Source organism: Diadema setosum, chromosome 4, assembly GCF_964275005.1.
Source record: "Diadema setosum chromosome 4, eeDiaSeto1, whole genome shotgun sequence".
Taxonomy (NCBI): domain Eukaryota; kingdom Metazoa; phylum Echinodermata; class Echinoidea; order Diadematoida; family Diadematidae; genus Diadema; species Diadema setosum.
In genome coordinates, this window is record NC_092688.1 from 41,266,611 (window position 1) to 41,286,375 (window position 19,765).

Sequence of the window (19,765 nt, forward strand, 5' to 3'; positions counted from 1 at the left end):
GTATAAGCTAAGTCAAAGAAGATCCACTTACTGAATAATTATGGTCCCTGAGCTGAGCAAACTTCCAGTTCTTCTGTGTAGATCTACTGTACTGACTAAATTTTACTGTATTTTTATTTTTAAATTTCGAGGCAGGCTGCGCCCCCAACGTCAGTACCCAAACATGCAAAATATTTGCATGCTCAAAGCGCCAACAATGAAATAAATGTCTCCTTCAGTTTTGTCAACTCTTGCATGGAGAAGATTGGAGAACATTTCATTACCTGAGATACATATATTTGTGAGTATGTGCGGCTTATATCAAGAGGAATTGTTTTTCGGTTTTCATTATTTTGCATCTAAAAAATCATGAGTTAGGGAAACTAAATAAAAGCATTTGAATGTTCAGTCCCATATATTCATTCTTGTGATAGTAATGGCGGGGCTGTACATCATGTAGGTCTGTCCTATTAAAGTCGTGTAAAATTTATTTTAACAAATAGACACGACGGTCTAGAGTAAAACCCCCAATTTTTGGACACTTAATAAGCTTTTATGCAATATTTGTTCAACTCAAATAATACTCTACAAAATTATATCTAGATCTTTTCACTATAATAATGTATGTTAAATATATCAACGTAACATTAACCTACTTTTTCCTAATAATATTGATTTTGTTAAATAATTTTACGTCGTGAAATTTCACAGAATCCCCAAATATTATCACCTTGTCAGTTCCCCAAAATTCGGACATGCGTGCAATGTCAATTTGCATACAAGCCAAGCCCGCTGAAAAATGGGCGCGTGCCATACCTTGTTGGGGTAAGGTTGCATCGGGGACATTGCGGCGCCTGTTCATGTCCGAATTTCGGCGACTCTGCACTTGCATTCAGCCCCTGTACATTTATTCACTGCATCGGCATGTTGCGCACGTACGGAGATTTTATTTTTCTTTTGTGTTTTTTGAGGATACCATCACACTCTGAGCTTGCGATTTTTAAAGTGAAAAATCTCGCAACAGAACGGCATAATTTTTCAATTTTTAGCACTTTTTCGGTGACCCTGATTCTTATGACTTTACATGGGACCTGTTCGCGTGCGCTTTGGAAAAGTTGCGGCGATTCTGCGTTCTTGAAGGCATAAATAAACTATTTCTACCAACATTGCTACAGTAAATACCAGGCTTGCTGTCAGGTGGATGTGCTAATAAGCACCATTTATAAAGGTTGCATGAATACTCATTACATCAGGGATGCTTATCTCTGAATTAAAAGACCAACGTGCTCGATTGTACAAATGAACTTTTTCTGCTCATGCACAAAGTGGAACTGTAAACTGGCTCATTGTTACAGACTACATGTAGCAGTGGCACACTACTCTCTGACACTATAGATTCTAGACTGTGTGCGCATAAATTTACAGCATTTTAGCATCTAACCCCATTTGGCATTTGTAGTGTAGCAAGGCCTTAGGCGATGGATTAGCACAAAATCCCCCCCCCCCCCATAAAAAAAAAAAAAAAAAATCCACTCTACAAAATATCTGAGAATGCAATAAAATGTATTTTCATCATTCATAGCTGTTCTGCTTCTGTGAGTGTAATGATGACTGTTGCCTATTTTTTTTTTTTCAAGCCACACATGGAAGTGCGTGATCCCTGAACAAACCCAGGATTAGACATGGAACCTGCCCCTGATGCCAGTGTCTCCTCCACAAGTGGGAAGGCGATTGAGGAGAGCAAAGATGCCTCCTCCCCAGAACATGCAGGAGGGGAGAAGAAAGTGCCGGAGATGCACGATGTTGTCAGCGCTAGTCCTGAACAAAAAGAGGCAGACAGGAAGGAAAGGGATGTCCAAGCAATAATACCAAAAGGGGAACCTTCCATCACAAATGCAGAAAGTGGACCAACTGCAGAGGAGTTAAAGGGAAAAACCCTTGAGGAGACAAATGGAAAAACTTCAGAGGAGTCGAAGGGAAAAGCTGCGGATATTTCAGCAGATGGTGATGTGAAATCAAATTCAGCACCTGTTGTGAAAGTGAAACAAGAACCTGTGGATCCCCCTGCACCCATGGAATGTGATCAGCTGATTAGGACAGACATGACTGCAGAAAAGACGGCAGAAAAGTCCGGTAATAGCAAAGGAGATGTTATTGGTGAGTCTGCAGACAAACCCACGAACGACAAGGCATGTGAAATTGACAGAACAGTTGAGGAAACCAAGATTGTGTCGGTCCAGTCAGAGCCTGAACAGCCAACGAAGGAAAGAATCAGTGTTGATAGTGTAGAAGTAAAACCTGAGGTGCAGAAGGACTCTGCCACAGAAAGTCCTATCAAAGAGGAGCCAATTGTTCACGCAGAGAATGATATTCCGAGGAGGGTGGAGACTCCCAGCGATGATGTGGCTCCCGTGGCTCCTAAGAAAGAAGGAGACTTGTCTCCTTCCAAGTTAATTGCCGCCAAAGATGATGAAAAAGATGAGCCAACAGTCACAGCAAATGACCCCAACAGGGTTGAGGGACACCTTGGTAACAGCAAAGACGTTGATGCAAAGTCAGATGTGGTGCTTCAGTCAGTCAAAAGTGAAACACCAGCAAATGAGACGCACACTGTTGTGAAGAGCGAACCGAAGACGGATGATTACGTGGCTATGGACCATCAGGCGGAAAACATTGTCAAAGTTGCCACAGAACCGTCTGCAACTGTGGAAAGCACAGACAAAATGGAGACGGACGAGACAAATCCTCCGGCAGAAACAGTGCCCAAGGTTGCAGGAGCTGAAGTTGCCGTCGAACACAGCAAAGCGGTGCACGAGATCATCGCCGAGCAGAGCAGGGGAGATGTGGACAGCACGGTCCCCACATCGGTGGCTTCGGAGAAGGTGGATGCTCCCCCTACTATTGAGGTCTCTAAGCCGAGCGATCCAGACCAGAAAGAAGAGCAGAAGGAGCTAACAGATGACTGGGACATACCGGCAAGTGATGAAGAAGAAGAGAATGGTGAACCTCTTGAAGGTAAAGCTTGTCAAGTGACAGCATTTACTTGAAAGCCAGGCTGTTATGTCACAAATTTAGAGAGTGTGATATTAATTTTTGCCTAAAAACAGAACAGCAGCTTATGCACAAATTGAGAGCTGTTGCTCGTGTCTAATGCACCCTTTCTATAATTTGTATGTATTAAAAAAAAAAAAAAACCATGCAAGACAGCCAAAGTCAATGCTGTTTGCTGATGCAAAGTGTCTTAAGCGGAAGTTTTCATTATTTGCCTTGTCAAATTAAAAATACAGTTTTTAGAAAACTTAACAGCAATACAGAGTGCAAAGAAACAGTATTCTTCTTTCCTAAGAGTTGTCATTAGGTCTCTGTGACTTTTAACACATCACAGTGAGTCAACTCTTTTAAAAATCAGTGATACATGATTTTGATTTTCTGTAGAAATACAATCCTTAAATGTTCCACATCATAAGTACATGTATTGTCGATTTAGTGAATGCAGAAGATTTGATGAATCACGCTGCTTGTTTAGGGGAAATTCATACCATCTGTTCAACAGTAATTATAAAAGTGTTAGATAATTTTGTGAATTCGTCTCTAAAATTGGAACTTTACAAAAATACTTGATGTGGTCATGTGACAAGAGTACAGAGATGTCAAGTAAATCTAAACGGAAGTTAACAAAAATGTATTTTCTGTGACATCAAAAGAGCACTAGACTGTATAACTCCTTAATAGAGTGGGGAGAACACTTTTTGCCTCAACGTTTCTCAATAAAAATGTAAAATAAAGTGTACTTCTCTCTCTAAAAAGGACAATTTGTGATGCACTGTAGGATGGAGAACCATGCAGCTTAGATTCTTCAAACTGGAAACATTAAGACAGTGCCTTTAATGAGCTGACACACCTTTAGTAAATGATAAAGCTTAGATCATTCACTTTTCACTTTATCTATGACTTTGACCGCACCCAATTTTTTTGCACCTCCAACCCCTCCCCCATCCCAGGTGAGCCAGGGGAGAAGAAGAAGAAAGTCAGTGTGAAGCGCGGCTACTGGGAGCCCCCTGTTGAGGTCATCGTGGAGCTGTACAGGAAGCTGGACCAGGAGGGCATCCTGGAACTGACGTGGAAGTGTCCTGGCAGGAGACCTCCAAGCGAGGAGGGTGATAAGGAAGAGGAGAAGGAGTTGATGGAGGACGTAGAGGATGAGGAGAAGATGGAGATTTCAAAGTAAATCTTAAACTGCTTCTCAAAACTCAATTTAGTGCAGACATGGATGTCGTATTTATACTCAAGAATTTAACCCGTCGAGGACGGACTGATTTTGCTATAACACGCATTTCCTGTAGACACCTGCCCTAGTATTCTCGGGACTTGTCTTCAACAGGTTAAGAATCAGAATTCTTTGTGTCCATCATGTAATGACTCTTCTAATTGTGGACAAAGGCTGTTGTCATTTTGTAATCTCCAATAATCTCTGATAGAGGACATCTGCAGAGAGATGCAGTCCAGTAAGAAAAGAAGAAGATGTTTGCTATTAAGGACTGGTAATATGATAAGTGCATAAAAGGAGTAATGGTTTTGTTTAGATCATAAGTTTATTCATCATCCCTTGTGCTTTTGTTTTTGGTGCTACCTTGAAGATCATCACCCAAACCCCAAATATTTTTTTTTTTTTTCAAGTGTGCATTTAGCTGACATCCTGTTATTCTGATGTGCTGTTCTCTTTTAGGGAGGAGATCCCCACAGAATTTGACTTTGACATGGATGTGGATTCGACGGCAAAGACCGTGACACCGCGACGAGTCCTTGGTATGTATTACTAAATGTAGCCATGCCTGAAAACCAATTTGCTAGATTTATGTGAAAATTTTGTCCAAGCACCCATTTACATTCTGTAATTGAATTTTGCCATTATCACATGAACTATGGCAAAGGATAGTTAAATCAAACATTAGAAATTTAAGAAAAATAGTCTCTTTTTTCTCGAGGATGGCTGGCAAAGAAAATTGAAATTCTATAAGCAGACATTCAGTGCTATATAAGCACTGTTAGTTATTGTTATTATTATTATTATTATTATTATTATTATTATTATTATTATTATTATTATCAGCATTATTATTATTGTTATTATTATTAATGTTATTATTATTATTATTATTATTATTATTATTATTATTATTATTATTATTATTATTATTATTATTATTATTCTGAGAAGTGTTTGAGAAGGGGGTATGCTGGCTCCCTTTCTCTTACTACTCGTAAGCTCCCTTTGGAACTACATGTATTCTTATTATGAGAATTCTTTTCTGCACCTTTTCAGTCTTTTATTCTCATCCATTGGACTTCATAAAAGTCCTCTGTGTGGAGGGTTTGTAAATTCTACGGCTATTGCTCCACAGAACAATCTTCTTAGATGTATCAACATGCATGCTGAACTCTATAAATGTTCAATCCCCACAGGAAGTGGGCAGGCTCAGGGAAGCGGCAAGAAGCGAGTGGCCAGGATGGACAAGGTCCTCAACGACATCTTCCGGCACCGCAAGATCGAGAGTACCATCGCCGATCAGGGTGAGACCAAGAGGGAGGATGAGGTCGCCATGGAAACTGATCAGACGGGGGACGGCTCGTCATCGTCACCGGCCAACGTGACGACCCCGAACAGGCCGCAGGGCAAAGTGCACATACGCAGCGACCTGGATATGTAATCTATGGACAGTTTTATCAGCCTCGCGTGTTCATTTGAATGGCAAAAATCCTATTCCTATGGATTACTGTAGAACAAGAAATTTTCGCACCATGAACTTTTCGTGAATTGCCACTGGCAATCAATACATAGAGTGAAGACAAGAACTTTCGTGTCCATTTTAAATTCGCGAAATTAAAAATGCTCGCAAGAATTTCTGGTTTTACAGCGTATGGCAAAGGATGTTTTATCATTTTACCATTTCACTAGTACAATCATTTTACTTCCACATCAGTGAACAGGAACATAGGAAGTAATTGGATGACTATGCATGGTAAAGTGTATGCACTCACAACGAGGATGAAATGCTAAGGTGCAAAGCAAATGTCCAGCCTCTTTCCCATACTTCTACTCCCTCTTTGAATGTGCTACAAGAGATATACCACGCCATGCAAATGCTGTGGATCATCACCATCATCGTCTGTGGTTTCCAGCCCTTTTAGATGTCTTTGTTTGTCCCTGAGGAGTTTTCAAGTTTGGTCAGCCCACCCTTCCTAAGATGGTAGTAAGTCATATAAGATCATATGTCCCCTCAGAGTTTGTACAGATATTTAAAGTACTTGTTTTTTATGCCTCCGCCACGAAGTGGTGCCGGAGGCATTATGTTTTCGGGTTGTCCGTCCGTCCGTCCGTCCGTCCGTCCGTCCGTCCGTCCGTCCGTCCGTACGTCTGTACGTCCGTACGTACGTCCGTCCGCATTCGTTTACGCGATAACTTGAGTAATATTGACTGGAATTTTACCAAACTTGGTCCAAGTATAAAGTATGATGGGGCAATTAATTGATTAGATTTTGGGTGAAATCGGCCAAAGGTCAAAGGTCAAAGGTCAAGGTCAAATCATTAAATTGTATCTGTTTACGCGATAACTCAAGACTGGATTCAGCAAATTTCACCAAAATTTGTCTGAGGATGCTGTATGATAGAACAATTACTTGATTAGTTTTTGAGTGAAATTTGACAGAGGTCAAAGGTCAAAGATCAAGGTCAAATCCTAAAATTTATCTGTTTACGTGATAACTCAAAACTGGATGAAGCAGCTTTCACCAAACTTGGTCCAAGGATGATGTATGATGGGGCAATTAGTTGAGTAGATTTTAGTGACATTGGCAAGACGTCAAAGGTCATAAGGTCAAGGTCAAATGCTAAAAACGTTGCTATTTCCCCCATATCCATGCAATGCCCAAAGGTATTATCTTGAAACTTAGTGTAGACATGTACTACTGCATAAAGATTCTCCAGAGAGAGTTTCATGTCATAAGGTCAAAGGTCAAAAGGTCAAAGATTAGGTGAATATGTTACAATTTCACTTTTCTTGCAAGTGGTTCAATGTATCTTCATGGAACTTGGTACATACACATGTACTGACTGGCAGGGATTTTCATGGGAATGTAGGGGTCATGGGTCACTAGTCAGGGGGTCAAAGGTCAAGGCCAACTCCTCAAAATTTTACTATTTCCCTCATATACTAGTATATGCAATGCTTACATTATTGTTTTTAAAACTAAAACTTGATATATACATGTATTCCCTAATGGAGATTCTCTGAGAAATTTCCAGCCAGAAGGTCAAAGGTCAAAGGTTAAGGGTCAAAGGTCAGGTTTAAATGCAAATATATATATATTTTATACTGTAATTACACTCTTTCTTCATACCTTGAAAATCACTCAATGCATAAACTTATAAAAGGGTAGGTCAGAAGTCACGTAAAAATTCTCAATTCCCCAAATACAGGTACCTGCACTCTTAGACAATTATAGCAAACCTAGTTGAAGGAAAGTGAACATTCAAGATATTTCTGACAAACCTGTCATCTCAATATTTTGTCAGTTTTGTGAAACTGTCATAACACATTGTGAAGACATTGTACCATACACCTATTGGGAGAATCATGCATTATGGCGGAGGCATCAGTCGCCATAGCGACATTTCTAGTTATTATTATTTTTTTTTGGGGGGGGGGATGGGGGATGGACTTTGCAATAATGCTATGTTAAAATCAGCATGTTTCCAAATCCTGACTGCTTGAGTAATACTGTGAATTTTCACACTCTGGTTGCTGAAGTTAATGTATGGTTTCCCTCTCCATCTCCATGACACAAATTAGGTCTTTCTTTGAATAATAAGCCCTGAATACAGTAGCAAGTTTTACAGTCGGTTGCATGCTTTGCATAAAAGAGCCACTATTTGAATATCTGTATTTACAGATATTCTATGTTTCTTTTCTTTCACTTAAAAAAATTGCAAAGCTGTTTCTCTGTTTATATTATCTTTTGCTTTGTATTGCTGCTTGTTCGTTTTGAACAGATGGCCTTTGTGTACAAGCTGGCTATCATTGAGACTAGCTCTATACACTCAGAGTGGAATTTTATGACTTTGGTGCTAAAATTTGTTAAGGTTTAGCGTGTATTCTTGTCAGTAAAGCCCTCTTTCAGGATTCTTGGAATGTGACATACTCAGTTTTATAAATAGCAAAAGTACTTGAATTTTTATCCTATGTTTGTCAGTAGTTGTCAGCGATGGATGTCATTTCTGTGGTAAAAATGATTTTGATACCATATAGAGCAAAACCAAACAAATTTGCCTCTAGGAGATTGGTTAAAATCTGGCACAAAGTCAGGAAGTTGTAGAGTTTCAAAGGTTCACTTGATTTCAGGAACAAATGAATTGAGTTGCAATAACATATGAAAACTGAATGAAATGATGATGCTATCACCTCACAATTCTTGCATTCATTTGTGTATAAAAAAGAAAAACTTCAAATAAAAAATAGAATAAAAGAAACACATTTCTTTGCTTGGTAATGTAGCTACACTACTACAAACAGCTCCCCCATACAAGTCTTAATTGCTAAGTCACTGCAACTGGACAGTAATCTGCTGCAAACGGTACAATGACATTTCCAAAGGAGAAAATTTATTGAAACTCTATTTGCTGGTCATTTGAGACATGCAAGGCACAGACTTGTTTGTGATGTCATGTATATTCAATGATATAAAGAAAATATAAAGAGAATTCAACATATTTTTGTTTTTTCTAGCAAAATGAAAGAGTCTTTGGCTTACCTCTCTCAGAAAGTAGGGGAAACAGTATTATTGCTGTAACATGTGTGTGTAACAAGTCTAGGGAATGTGTACTTCTCATTAAAAGAAAAATGAAATTTTGTAGAATTCTCTCTACATTATCATTATATTGTTGTACATATGTGACATCACAAAACTGTAGTCATCTTCTTATCCAGTAATGGATGCACAGAATCTTTAAAAGTCCTAATTTTTGAACGAAGTGTATGATTTCCCTCAAACTTTCACTGGTGTGTTCCACTGATAATGCTGCATTCACTCCATCCACACGTTTATTTGGGTGAACTTGTCCTTTAAGACTTTGTGTGATGTACCTGTAATCTGGTGTAACAAAACACAAACTCAGAAATGAATAAAAAACAAATTAAAACAAAACAAAACAAAACAAAACAAAACAAAACAACAACCAGAAAGGTATTAGGGTAGATTTTGACCACTGTTGAGAAGCAGCATAAAGATAACTTTGAAAGCACTCCTTTATCAATTTTCTATCTTTCTTTTTATTTTGTATAGTGTACATGAAGTGCATAGTAATTGTACAGCAGTCATGGAAGAGACCAACTTGCATCTCAGTGTGTATGATGAATTGTCATACAAGTTTTTTGTTGTAATAAAGATATTACAAAGGAAATGTTTTGCTAGCCTTGTTTGCTCAGTTTTGTCAATGTGAGTAGGATTTATGCGTATTGTTATTTGTAATTATGTGTACGGTGTATGTGTAATATTTTGTGAGTGTGTGCATGTGTGCTTGTTTGTGTGGATGTTTACATTTGTCCTGGAGACCTTATGTTCAATTTGTGTAATTCTCATAGTTTGACAGTGATGCTTTAGTCACACAAACACACACACACACGTGCATATATGTATGTATGTATATATATGAAGAGTTTGTTCGCAAAAACCGATAAGTCCATTTTTGAAGATTTTGAAGTACGGTCTCTGTCATGAAGTACAAAATAATACCTTTTAAATGATATATTGGTCACTACATATAAAGGTACATTTTTGAAGTTATGGTCAAAAGAAGCAAAAATTTTCTTATTATTCTCTCTATTTTTCTTGACCTTTAATCGCAAATATCTCCATTTGGCAAATATGGACTTATCGGTTTTTGCAAACAAACTCTTCATATAATTATATATGTAAACTTGCACTTTTCCAAAAAGGAAGAACAGAGAGAGGAATAATAATGTAAAAGCTACGCACTGATTTCTCCCTATCTTTCTCATGTCTCACATATAAAATATACATACACAGTGTATTATATTTTGTATTCATATATCTTAAAGCACCAAGTGCTCTCATGAGTAGAAAGGAAGTGTGTTTGCGAACTAAACATTGAATTACAGGAAAGGATTATAAAATGGCTCAACAACAATCTTCAGAGTATGAAGGCATTTCCAAACATGGGTCCAAAGTCAGTTTATTTTTGACAATATACAAGTATATTGTCTTTGCTTTTTTTTTTGTTCTCTCTCAAAGGCGGAAAATCTGTGTGCATTTCTGTGATGTGACTTACTGTATGAATTTAATCTGGAGTGTATTGAGAAGGAAGAGAAGGAAAAACAGGAAAAAGTGAGGAAAAAGGTGGAAGAGAAGAAGGTAAGAACAGGAAGACTTGAAAAAGGAAGAGGAGGCAGAGGAATACAAGTACTATATTTGTAAGGGAAGGAAGAGGAGTAGAAGAATAAAAAATGGAATAGGGGAGGTTGAAAAGAGGGACTCGAAGAATGGGTGGATGAGAAGAAGAGGAAACATGAGAAATTTGAAAAAGAGGACAAGGAGAAAAGGTGGAATAGGGTAAAAAAAGAAGTTGATAACTTGGGAAGGAAAGTACTTTGGAGAGAAGAGAAGAAGTAGGAAATTGAGAGAAGACAGCAGTGGAGAAGGATGAAAGATTGGAAAGGAGAAAATAATAAGAAAAGAAGGAAGGACAAGAATTGGGACATAAAGAAAGAGGAATGTAATGGGGAGTAGAAAAAAAAAGACAGGAGAAAATGAATGAAAAGAAAGGCAGTAGGATCTTAGCCCACTTCACTCTCATCTATGGACCTTTTTGCTATGTACAATTGTATAACTATCTGTTGGCATTGTGTGTTTGTGTCTTCATTGCCTTCCATATTATTTTGTACTTCTTTTTCAAGGGATTGCTTGAAATAGTAGTTTTGTACATTGTGATGAGTTTATGTTCTCTACTGTAGTTAAATTTCATATCTATAGTTCTTCATACATTTTGACAGAAACTTGATACATGTTCACACAGCATCTCGGCAGCAAAATGACACATGCAAATCTATATCATATAAAAAAGCTGAATGATCAATTCACTTTATAATTTCCTCCTTTTGAAAAGCTTGACACGTCAGTTCACGGAGTGATATAATCTTATGCAATCTTATTCAATGTGGAAATGGAACCAAATTCGACGGACTGTTCATGTGTCCACTTAGTAAGCAATGATGTGAGCGTCTACTTTGGGTAGGGTTTCCTTTTATATGCCGAACTTCGAGAGAAATTCCACCATCCGCCTTCACAAGTTATTTTTAGAATATGGGGACATCTATTGACCGTGGTACCACGCCCGAGGACTTCGGACAACTCATTGAATTTACACTAGTGTCATACCTATCTTCTCTTTCGCAATTCACTTGCACCAGGACCATTTAACTGGATCAAGATAAACTACCAAAACAACAACATCGAGACCTGCCCAAAATTCGTGCGAACGTTCTCCGTTTGTTGCCCACAAATAGTGCAGCCACAGCCAGAATTTGTACACAAAAAGGATACCAATCAAGGGTGTGTGGTTAATAGCATGACGTCACTCCGCGAGCGTACTAACTTTGCGAGTGTTTTTGTATCGTTGAAGGGGAACCATCGTTGAATTGTGTACGTGTGTTTGGTACGGTGCGTACGCGTACGTTCTGTTGAGATTAATGTTGAACCGGAAAATGTGAGTGACGAGTATCGCCTAATGTTGGATATATTTGTGTTGTTTGCCCAATTAGTTATGTCAGTGTAACTGAAAAGGGTTTTGTCTCATATAAATGATTGTGATACATTTGAATTGCCATTTCGTTCCCGAAAAGGGCACTTTTCAACGTTTGTAATCACACGTAATGTCAGCCGAGGCGGGGCCCTCGGGTTCTATGAACAATGTCGCGACTACGAGCGGGATGGTGGGGAACACCGCCCGGCCCGTTTCGGCTGCCGCGAGCCCCACGAACGCGGTAGCCCTCGTTTCTCCACCGGCGATCCCTACGACCTCTACAACACACACGGCGTCGGTGAAAATTCGTGGAGCGCCTAGCAAATATGTGAAGTTGAATGTCGGAGGAGCTCTGTTTTACACCACGATTGACACCTTGACCAAGCAGGATAACATGCTACGAGCAATGTTCAGTGGCAGGATGGAAGTTTTAACGGACTCGGAAGGTTTGTTTTTGTGTTGAAGACTGTTTTATAGTTACTTATCATTGGTTATCAGTTAAGTCCATTTTCATTATAATCATAAAGATAAAATGATACCACATATTAAATTAACAACACTTGCAGTTGTTAACACCAAACCCTGGGGCGCTCCGTCACACAGTTATACTGTGAGAGCTTCGCCATGACCACAAGCACATGTAGCTACACTTGAAGTTGTACTTGGTACTCATTATAAGATTTAACATGTTTAAGACCCTCTACACGCTAGATTCTACACAAGTAAAAATGCTACTTAAGGTATTACATTAGACTTCAACTCTGTACGTACTAGTTCTACAACTAAAGTACAGCCAAGGTCTATAAGTTTGCGTAAGAAAGAGGAAGATTTTAAAGATTTATGAACTGAAATATGTAAATAGTAAATTACATTTTGAGGTTAGAACTGTGATCCCTATTATTAAGTGTCATAGATATACATTGTGTGATAATCTGATATATATGGGTAGTTTGTTCATGAGATTTTAAAAGTGTGAATATGATATGACTTCTTGGTATTATACTTGTACCATTTTGTTTCTTGCAATGTGATACAAAGATGAAGGAATATAGACTCCCATAACCAGCATGGAGTTTCAAACTGGCAAAATAACAAGGCAAATGAAAATAAGCAAAGATGAGATGTGCATTTTGATGCCAGTTGGCTTGATAATAGTAATACTGCATGCGGACCTGTGGCTGTACTAAACACTTCTTGGGATCATGAAATGCTTCAATATAATCTAGTTTCCTTTCCTCACTCATGCTAATATCAAACCTTTGTACATGTATGCCCTGCCCTTTAATACTTGTTCACCTTATTTTAAATTCATCAAATCTCTTTGTCTGTTTCATGCGATACTTTGTCCTCCCTGCCAACTTCACCTTGAATAAAGTCCGACTTCCATACCAACACGCCAGCTGTGCCAACACCTGAATGTGTAACCAACACTTGATGATATCCCCCTTGCCATCTTCCCATCTCGTTCCCCCTTTCTCATCCCCCCCCCCCCCCCCTTCCAGGCTGGATCCTCATCGACCGCAGCGGCAAGCACTTTGGGCTGATCCTGAACTACCTGCGGGACGGCCACATCCCCCTGCCGGAGTCCGTCCAGGAGGTGGAGGAGCTGATGGCGGAGGCCAAGTACTACCTGGTGCAAGGCATCGTGGAGCAGTGCAACAAGGTGCTGCTCAACAAGAAGGACGAGTTCTACCCGGTCTGCCGTATCCCGGTCATTTCCTCCCAGCGCGAGGCTCACATGCTCATCTCGAACTCCAACAAGGTACTGTATCCATGTGTTTGTGGCTCACATGCTTATCGCAATTTCTAATAAGGTACTGTATGTATGTCTAATGTGTATGTGTGGCTCACATGCTCATCTATAACTCCCACAAGGTATTTGTTTTTACACTACTGTATACTGTGCAATGTACATGTGTGTAGGCTCACATGCTCATACAATTTGTATCTAACTCCAATGAGGTATTATGTACAGTAACATGTGTGTGTATGTGTGTGTGAGCTCATGGGGATGGGGGTCAGGCATTACTCATCCAACCTGCACTGAAATATGTATATGACATATTGTGTACGTGTAGCTTACATGTGTAGGTTTCAGAGTCTGTTTGAATGATGTTGCCCAGTTGTTTCTTTGTACAATACAGAAGTACCTACACAACATGTACATTCATATTCAAATACATATATGAGCCTTGCCTTGTGAATGCAAAAAATGTACTCGAATGCAACACCTTACCTGTTAGACAAAATGGATACAGTGTAAGATAATATGCAAATAATGAGCAAAACCAGATTAGATCATTGTAGTCATTCAATGAATGCATTTTGCACATGATCTAAAACCAAGAAAAGAAAAAGAGTCTGAGATTCAATGATAAAAAAAATATTCAAGTAGAACAAGTTTATTCTTTTATCTATTTTTGTTGATAAAAGAATAAAGTAATTTTTGTATTCAGTGATTTATTTATTTATTTATTTATCACTGGATCTGCATTTGCAGTGGGGGGCATTTCATGAAGTGTTTTGGTCTGATATTTTTCTGACAAACTGTTACAAGCTACTGAAATCCTTGCATCTGATTGGCTGAGAACAAATTTGTCTGACAACTTTGTCAGACAAAATGCTTCATGAAATGCCCCCAGATCTATCTTTCTGTCTACAATATGTGTACATGGTACATACTGTATGTAATTGTACTGTACATGAGTGCTTTAGTCTATAGATCTAGACACTATTCTCATGGTCGCGCAGAAAGCAAAAATTCTTTTATTCAGGACTTGTATGGAAACCGATATAGAATTCAATATTGGATACTCAGGAAAAAAAATAAAAAAAATATTATTATTTTTTTTTCTACTGCCATCTTTCCCCCCCCCCCCCCATGTTCTTGACTTATTTGTTGTGCATACTTTCTTTTTGCGGCTATGCCGTGTTTTTAGTTTCAAAACTGAAACTGTGTGGTTCAGCTCAAGTTCACATCATTATGCTATGAATTAAATGGCATGTAATGTACACACATACTGTATGAAGTCTAAGCTACACACAATAGGTGTAGAGTTCATGAGATGGCTTTTGGCTGGCCAGACCCTAGAACGGGGGCATGTGGTGTAATACTGTACATATACAGCTGTAGGCATATAGACAGATTTTGTAAAGTGGAGTTTGAGTCTTTTTTTAAAGGACCCGTAGTAAACTACAAATGTAGATTAACAATTCATTATAGCTTCTGTTGTTGTGTATGAGTCTAGACATCACAAAGTCATTAACTGCTGGGTCTAAATTTGTGATCATATATTAAAAAACAACAACAAAACTTTCATTTTACTTTACTGTGTCATTGCCTGCCTTACGTATCAGATATTCTGTTGCCTCTTGTGAAGTTACAGGAGGCAATACTAGTACGGTATGCTCAACACACAACATAATGCACTTTGCCATGTACAATGTACATGTACAGATGGTGCACAATGCGAACAATAGCATCTCGGGCTCTTGTATCGTTAGCAATTGCATGTTGTAAATGCTGTGTATTAATGTGCTCATTTCTGCTTCCTGCGACATGTAACAATGCAATGACCAGTATGCAACTTGCTAATGCTAATCTTTCAAAGAGTAAAACTGTGAAGTAGTGATTTACATGTATCATTGGCATGCCTGTCTGCTACTGCTGATTCAGTGAAGCTAACTCATAATCCACTGTATCCCCCATCCTTCTCATTTCAGCCCGTAGTGAAGTTAGTGTACAACAGGCAGAACAACAAATATTCATACACGAGGTAAGAACCCTAGTGTGGCAAGTAAAATGTACATTTTGGATACCGGTACTGTAAAAGTGGAAATTTTAGCGGTGTTGAAATTTTCGCACATTTCGCGCAAGCAAAACCTAGCGCGAAAATAAAAGCATGCTGATATTTTTGCTTGCTATATGTTCTAGTAGTTGATGTTGTGATCCCGCAGAATTAAACCCAGTCGAGCGCGAAAAATTAGTCGTGTGAAAATATCCACTTTTACAGTATTTAGTACCTTGCAGAATAAACAAAATCTGCGTAGTTGTCATTTAACTTTTGCTCATAGAAAATTATGTTAGTTCATTTGTGATTTGACTTGCGTATTATTGTTGATTTTAATGAGCTAATGATGACTACTAGTAGAATTATTATTGCCTTCATGTTTGTACACGGGCAAGTTGTCAATATTGAGAGCAAATCAACAGGAACCTGTTTTGAATTCATATCATCAGCCATTAAAGTATTATTTGAGTTGAAAGCCCATGAGATTACTGCAACTTGCGATGACAATTGTTGCTCTTACTGTACTGATACATTCACACACCAAGTCTTGGTTGCATTTTGAGGCAGACATTGTTATCACATTGTCATCACTAAATTGGCAACTCTGTATTTAACAGATCTTATGTTTAGGTGACATTAGGTTGGACTGGTTGAATTCATCAAGTTTTCACAAAATCAGACCAAAATTTACAAAAACTGCAAACGGAAAGAAAGAAAAGAGGTGATGTTAACAAAACGTCTTGCCAATTTGAGAATCCATTATTCATATTGTGATTAAAATGCTTGTAAATTCAACAACCAAAATAAACAATTGCAATTACTGAACAAAAAAAAAGAGGCTCATCTGAAGGAGATATTTCTTTTTACCCTACTTTATGAAACACATGTCGGAAAAATGATATATACATGTACACCATTGTAATGACAAAAATAATGTATTTTCCTGGAATGGAGGGTTAAAGTCTTCAGATGTCAGTCTGCAAAAGCCCAAGCTTGTGAAGAATCTACATTTGTATGGCTGCATCATTGCCTATATGCCCAATATTCTTCCTAAGTAGGCAATTAAAAGGGGAGACTCCCTTCCAGCTCCCTTTCTAATGGAAACCATAGATATTGTGTATGGTATCAGGAAGGGGAAGGCAATTATAATGCCAGTGCAAGTTTCAATATATGAAGCACATCAAGAATGTACATGTATTTTATGTATGGGAGCTGTGTACATACAATCGTCCGCTATAATTATGCAACATCTTGTTTGCTACATTTTGTAATTTAATGCGCATCTTTTGTTTGATAATATTCCAAGTTTTATCTGTCTGAAAGTTGTGATGTTGGTCACAATATTATGCAAATCAGATCATAAGGTGATGATGTCCCACCTCACAAGTCTCCCACTTTCTTGCACACAAGTCTTTGCTAAATTTTCTATGTTTGACCTGAGTCAAGGAAGAACTACAGTATTACCTCCACCAAGGAGGTAATGATATGGTTTGTTTGTCTGTTAGTTTGCAAAATAGCTAAAAACCTTGCAAATGGATTTGGATGAAACTTACAAGATACATGTATGTTCAAAATGACACCATGTTAGTGGTATTCTGGATTCAGGAAATAAGGTGATTTTCAGCATGCTGTGTATGGGTGGAAATAACTCCTTGGTGGAGGTCTGTGCTCATCGAGTGGTTTTCTGTTTTACTAGTACAAAGCTTATATCATGCAAAACTACAGCTGTAACTTTTTTTAGAGTTTCTTCCAATGTAACAACACTGAAAAAAGTGAAAAGGAGTCATAGCTGGTTAATTTTTGTTGATCTTGCTTGGACATGGAGTTGTATTTATTTCCCTTTAAAGATGAAGGAATAGAACATCTCTCTGTCTTCGCATGGACCTTTCCCTTGATAATGAACCAATCGATTACCCTCACAGCAATTCTGATGACAACATTCTCAAGAACATTGAGATGTTCGACAAGCTCTCCGTCCGCTTCAACGGCCGCGTCATCTTCGTCAAGGACGTCTTCGTCAACGAGGAAATCTGCTGCTGGTCGTTCTTTGGGCACACGCGCAAGGTGGCAGAGATCAGCTGCACTTCCATTGTCTACACCAGTGAGAAGAAGCAGACAAAGGTAGGCACGCTTCATTGTGTGGGAAAGAATTTGTGTTACCTTGACCAACACATGTACAGTGATGAACACGTATACCCCCGTCACACATAACTAAAGGTGTATAGCTTTATCACTGATTTCTATGTACATATAAGTACAACTGTACATACACAGTAGAAAGATCCCTACTGGAGGCAAATGTTACTGGTGAGTGTACACTTTGATGCACATACAGTACTGCAAAGGTGGATATGTTTGTGTATGTAATTTTTCATGCTTGGCCAGGTAAATGAATTTTGCGTATTTTAATTCCATGTAATCAAAACCTTAGATAATGTCACATATCACCAGCAACACCTGGTAGCGGATAATACATGAAAATTTCCACTTTTGCAGTAGTTGCTGACAGGCAGTTCTTTTCTAGCAGTTGTGTACTATTTGTGGTTTTTTAATGTATCCTGATAGGCAACAAATAAAATCTATTCAATTGGGGCCACCCTTCTCTCCCCACACTACTGGGTCTTTTATATGATATACATGTATGTTTGCCAAAAGAAAGAAAAAAGAGTGTAAGACTTTGATGGCTGCATGACATGACCTTCAACCTCTTCCCCACCACTCCCAGGTTGAGTTTCCGGAGGCGCGCATCCTCGAGGAGACGCTCAACGTCCTGCTCTACGAGCGGCATGCCGACCACGGCGGCGACCCCTCCTGGCTGGGCCGGCTGGGCTCGTCGGTCGGGGCAGGCTCCTCCAACTGCAGCGATGAGGACGAGGAGCACCCCCGGCTGCGGAAGACATAGCAATCAGCCGCGTGGGGCTGGAGGCTGGAGAGCTACCGCGACAGGCGCAAGTCACTGTGAGAGGGTGACGGCTTTGGCCCCGCCTGGGACCACCGCGGCAGAATGGACCACCCTCGCAGCGAGACAACGAAGGCCTTACTTTACAACGGCGTAGAGACAGACACACATGAGATAGAGAGAGAGAGATGAGAGAGATAGATAGAGAGATGATAGAGAGAAGGATGAAAGAACTCATAGAGAAGAGGAGGAGGAAGAAGAGGAAGGTATTGCAGCATTTTTCACACACAAGTAGTCCAAAATTACTCTTGGTGTAGTGCTCCCAGAAAACAGATGGCAGAGAGCAGTTTTTAGCTCTAATATTAAAAGGAAATCCCTTAACCATGTTCTATCCATCTTTGTATGATGATGCACACAAAGATTACCATAGCAACCCAATCTCTGCCCTCAGAATCAATTCCATGGATACGTTAAAAGAAACGGTGAAGTAAACCTACATAAAGGGGCCACAATATATTTTCCCAGGTGCAGTTGCTGTGAAAATGCCAAATTAAACTTGTGAAATGTAAATCACAGCATGTTTCACATTTCCTGCATCATATTCTTTGAAATCTGTCAAACTTGACTTGATCTATAAGGGGAATTAGCCAAGAATAGGTGCCGTGGCACTGCATCATCTGAGATTTTATACGTCTCCTGTTATGGACCTTAGCTACAACTTTCGCGATTGTAATCTTTAAAACGCTAACAATATGATACAGATCAGGGACTAAACACGCAGGGAATCAACTTCATTATCAGCCCCCAACAAAATCTTTGTGTATTCCTCATCTACAGTGATCCAACAAGTTCTCAAACAAATAATGTCGATACCATCTTGTCCTCAAAGGTAACTGACATGCAAGTAAGACAAAATGAGGTCATAAATTTTGTCCCTTCAACCTGGACATGGCTACTTTGATACAAATGACTTTGCAACTACTAATGACCATGCAATGCCAGCGTGAAACCATTTAGTGGGCCACTGTGTGAAAAATGTGTGCAGCCCCGTATATAGAGATTGGCAAACATCTTGTGCCCATGATGCAGTCTTACTGGCCAAGGGGCTCCCTTCTAATTCAAAGTACCAAAATATTAGTCAACAAGTCATGAGGTGAGACTTTCATCATTCAGATATTTTTTGTTTTGTTTTGTTTTTTCCTGTGTTACCACCAACAGAGATTTTCTTTCTCCAGACCTTACTCTTTTTTTCTTTTTTTTTTCAAGCATGGTTATTCTGCT

At 39.0% G+C, this 19,765-nt stretch overlaps 2 protein-coding genes across 2 annotated transcripts; both read left to right on the forward strand.

The window, feature by feature from the left end:
* The first annotated feature begins 168 nt into the window (after positions 1–168).
* Positions 169–6,290, forward strand: LOC140227257 (uncharacterized). The gene is made up of 5 exons (XM_072307679.1): positions 169–280; positions 1,617–2,994; positions 3,981–4,203; positions 4,706–4,785; positions 5,443–6,290. Exons 2-5 carry the CDS (start codon positions 1,662–1,664, stop codon positions 5,685–5,687), a joined length of 1,881 nt encoding a protein of 626 aa, XP_072163780.1. The 5' UTR covers positions 169–280; positions 1,617–1,661; the 3' UTR covers positions 5,688–6,290.
* A 5,618-nt stretch (positions 6,291–11,908) lies between these two features.
* On the forward strand, positions 11,909–18,614 carry LOC140227258 (BTB/POZ domain-containing adapter for CUL3-mediated RhoA degradation protein 3-like). Its single transcript, XM_072307680.1, has 5 exons — positions 11,909–12,240; positions 13,297–13,556; positions 15,518–15,570; positions 17,508–17,706; positions 18,311–18,614. The coding sequence occupies exons 1-5, from the start codon at positions 11,925–11,927 to the stop codon at positions 18,485–18,487; spliced, it is 1,005 nt and encodes a 334-aa protein (XP_072163781.1). The 5' UTR covers positions 11,909–11,924; the 3' UTR covers positions 18,488–18,614.
* The last annotated feature ends 1,151 nt before the right edge of the window (positions 18,615–19,765 follow it).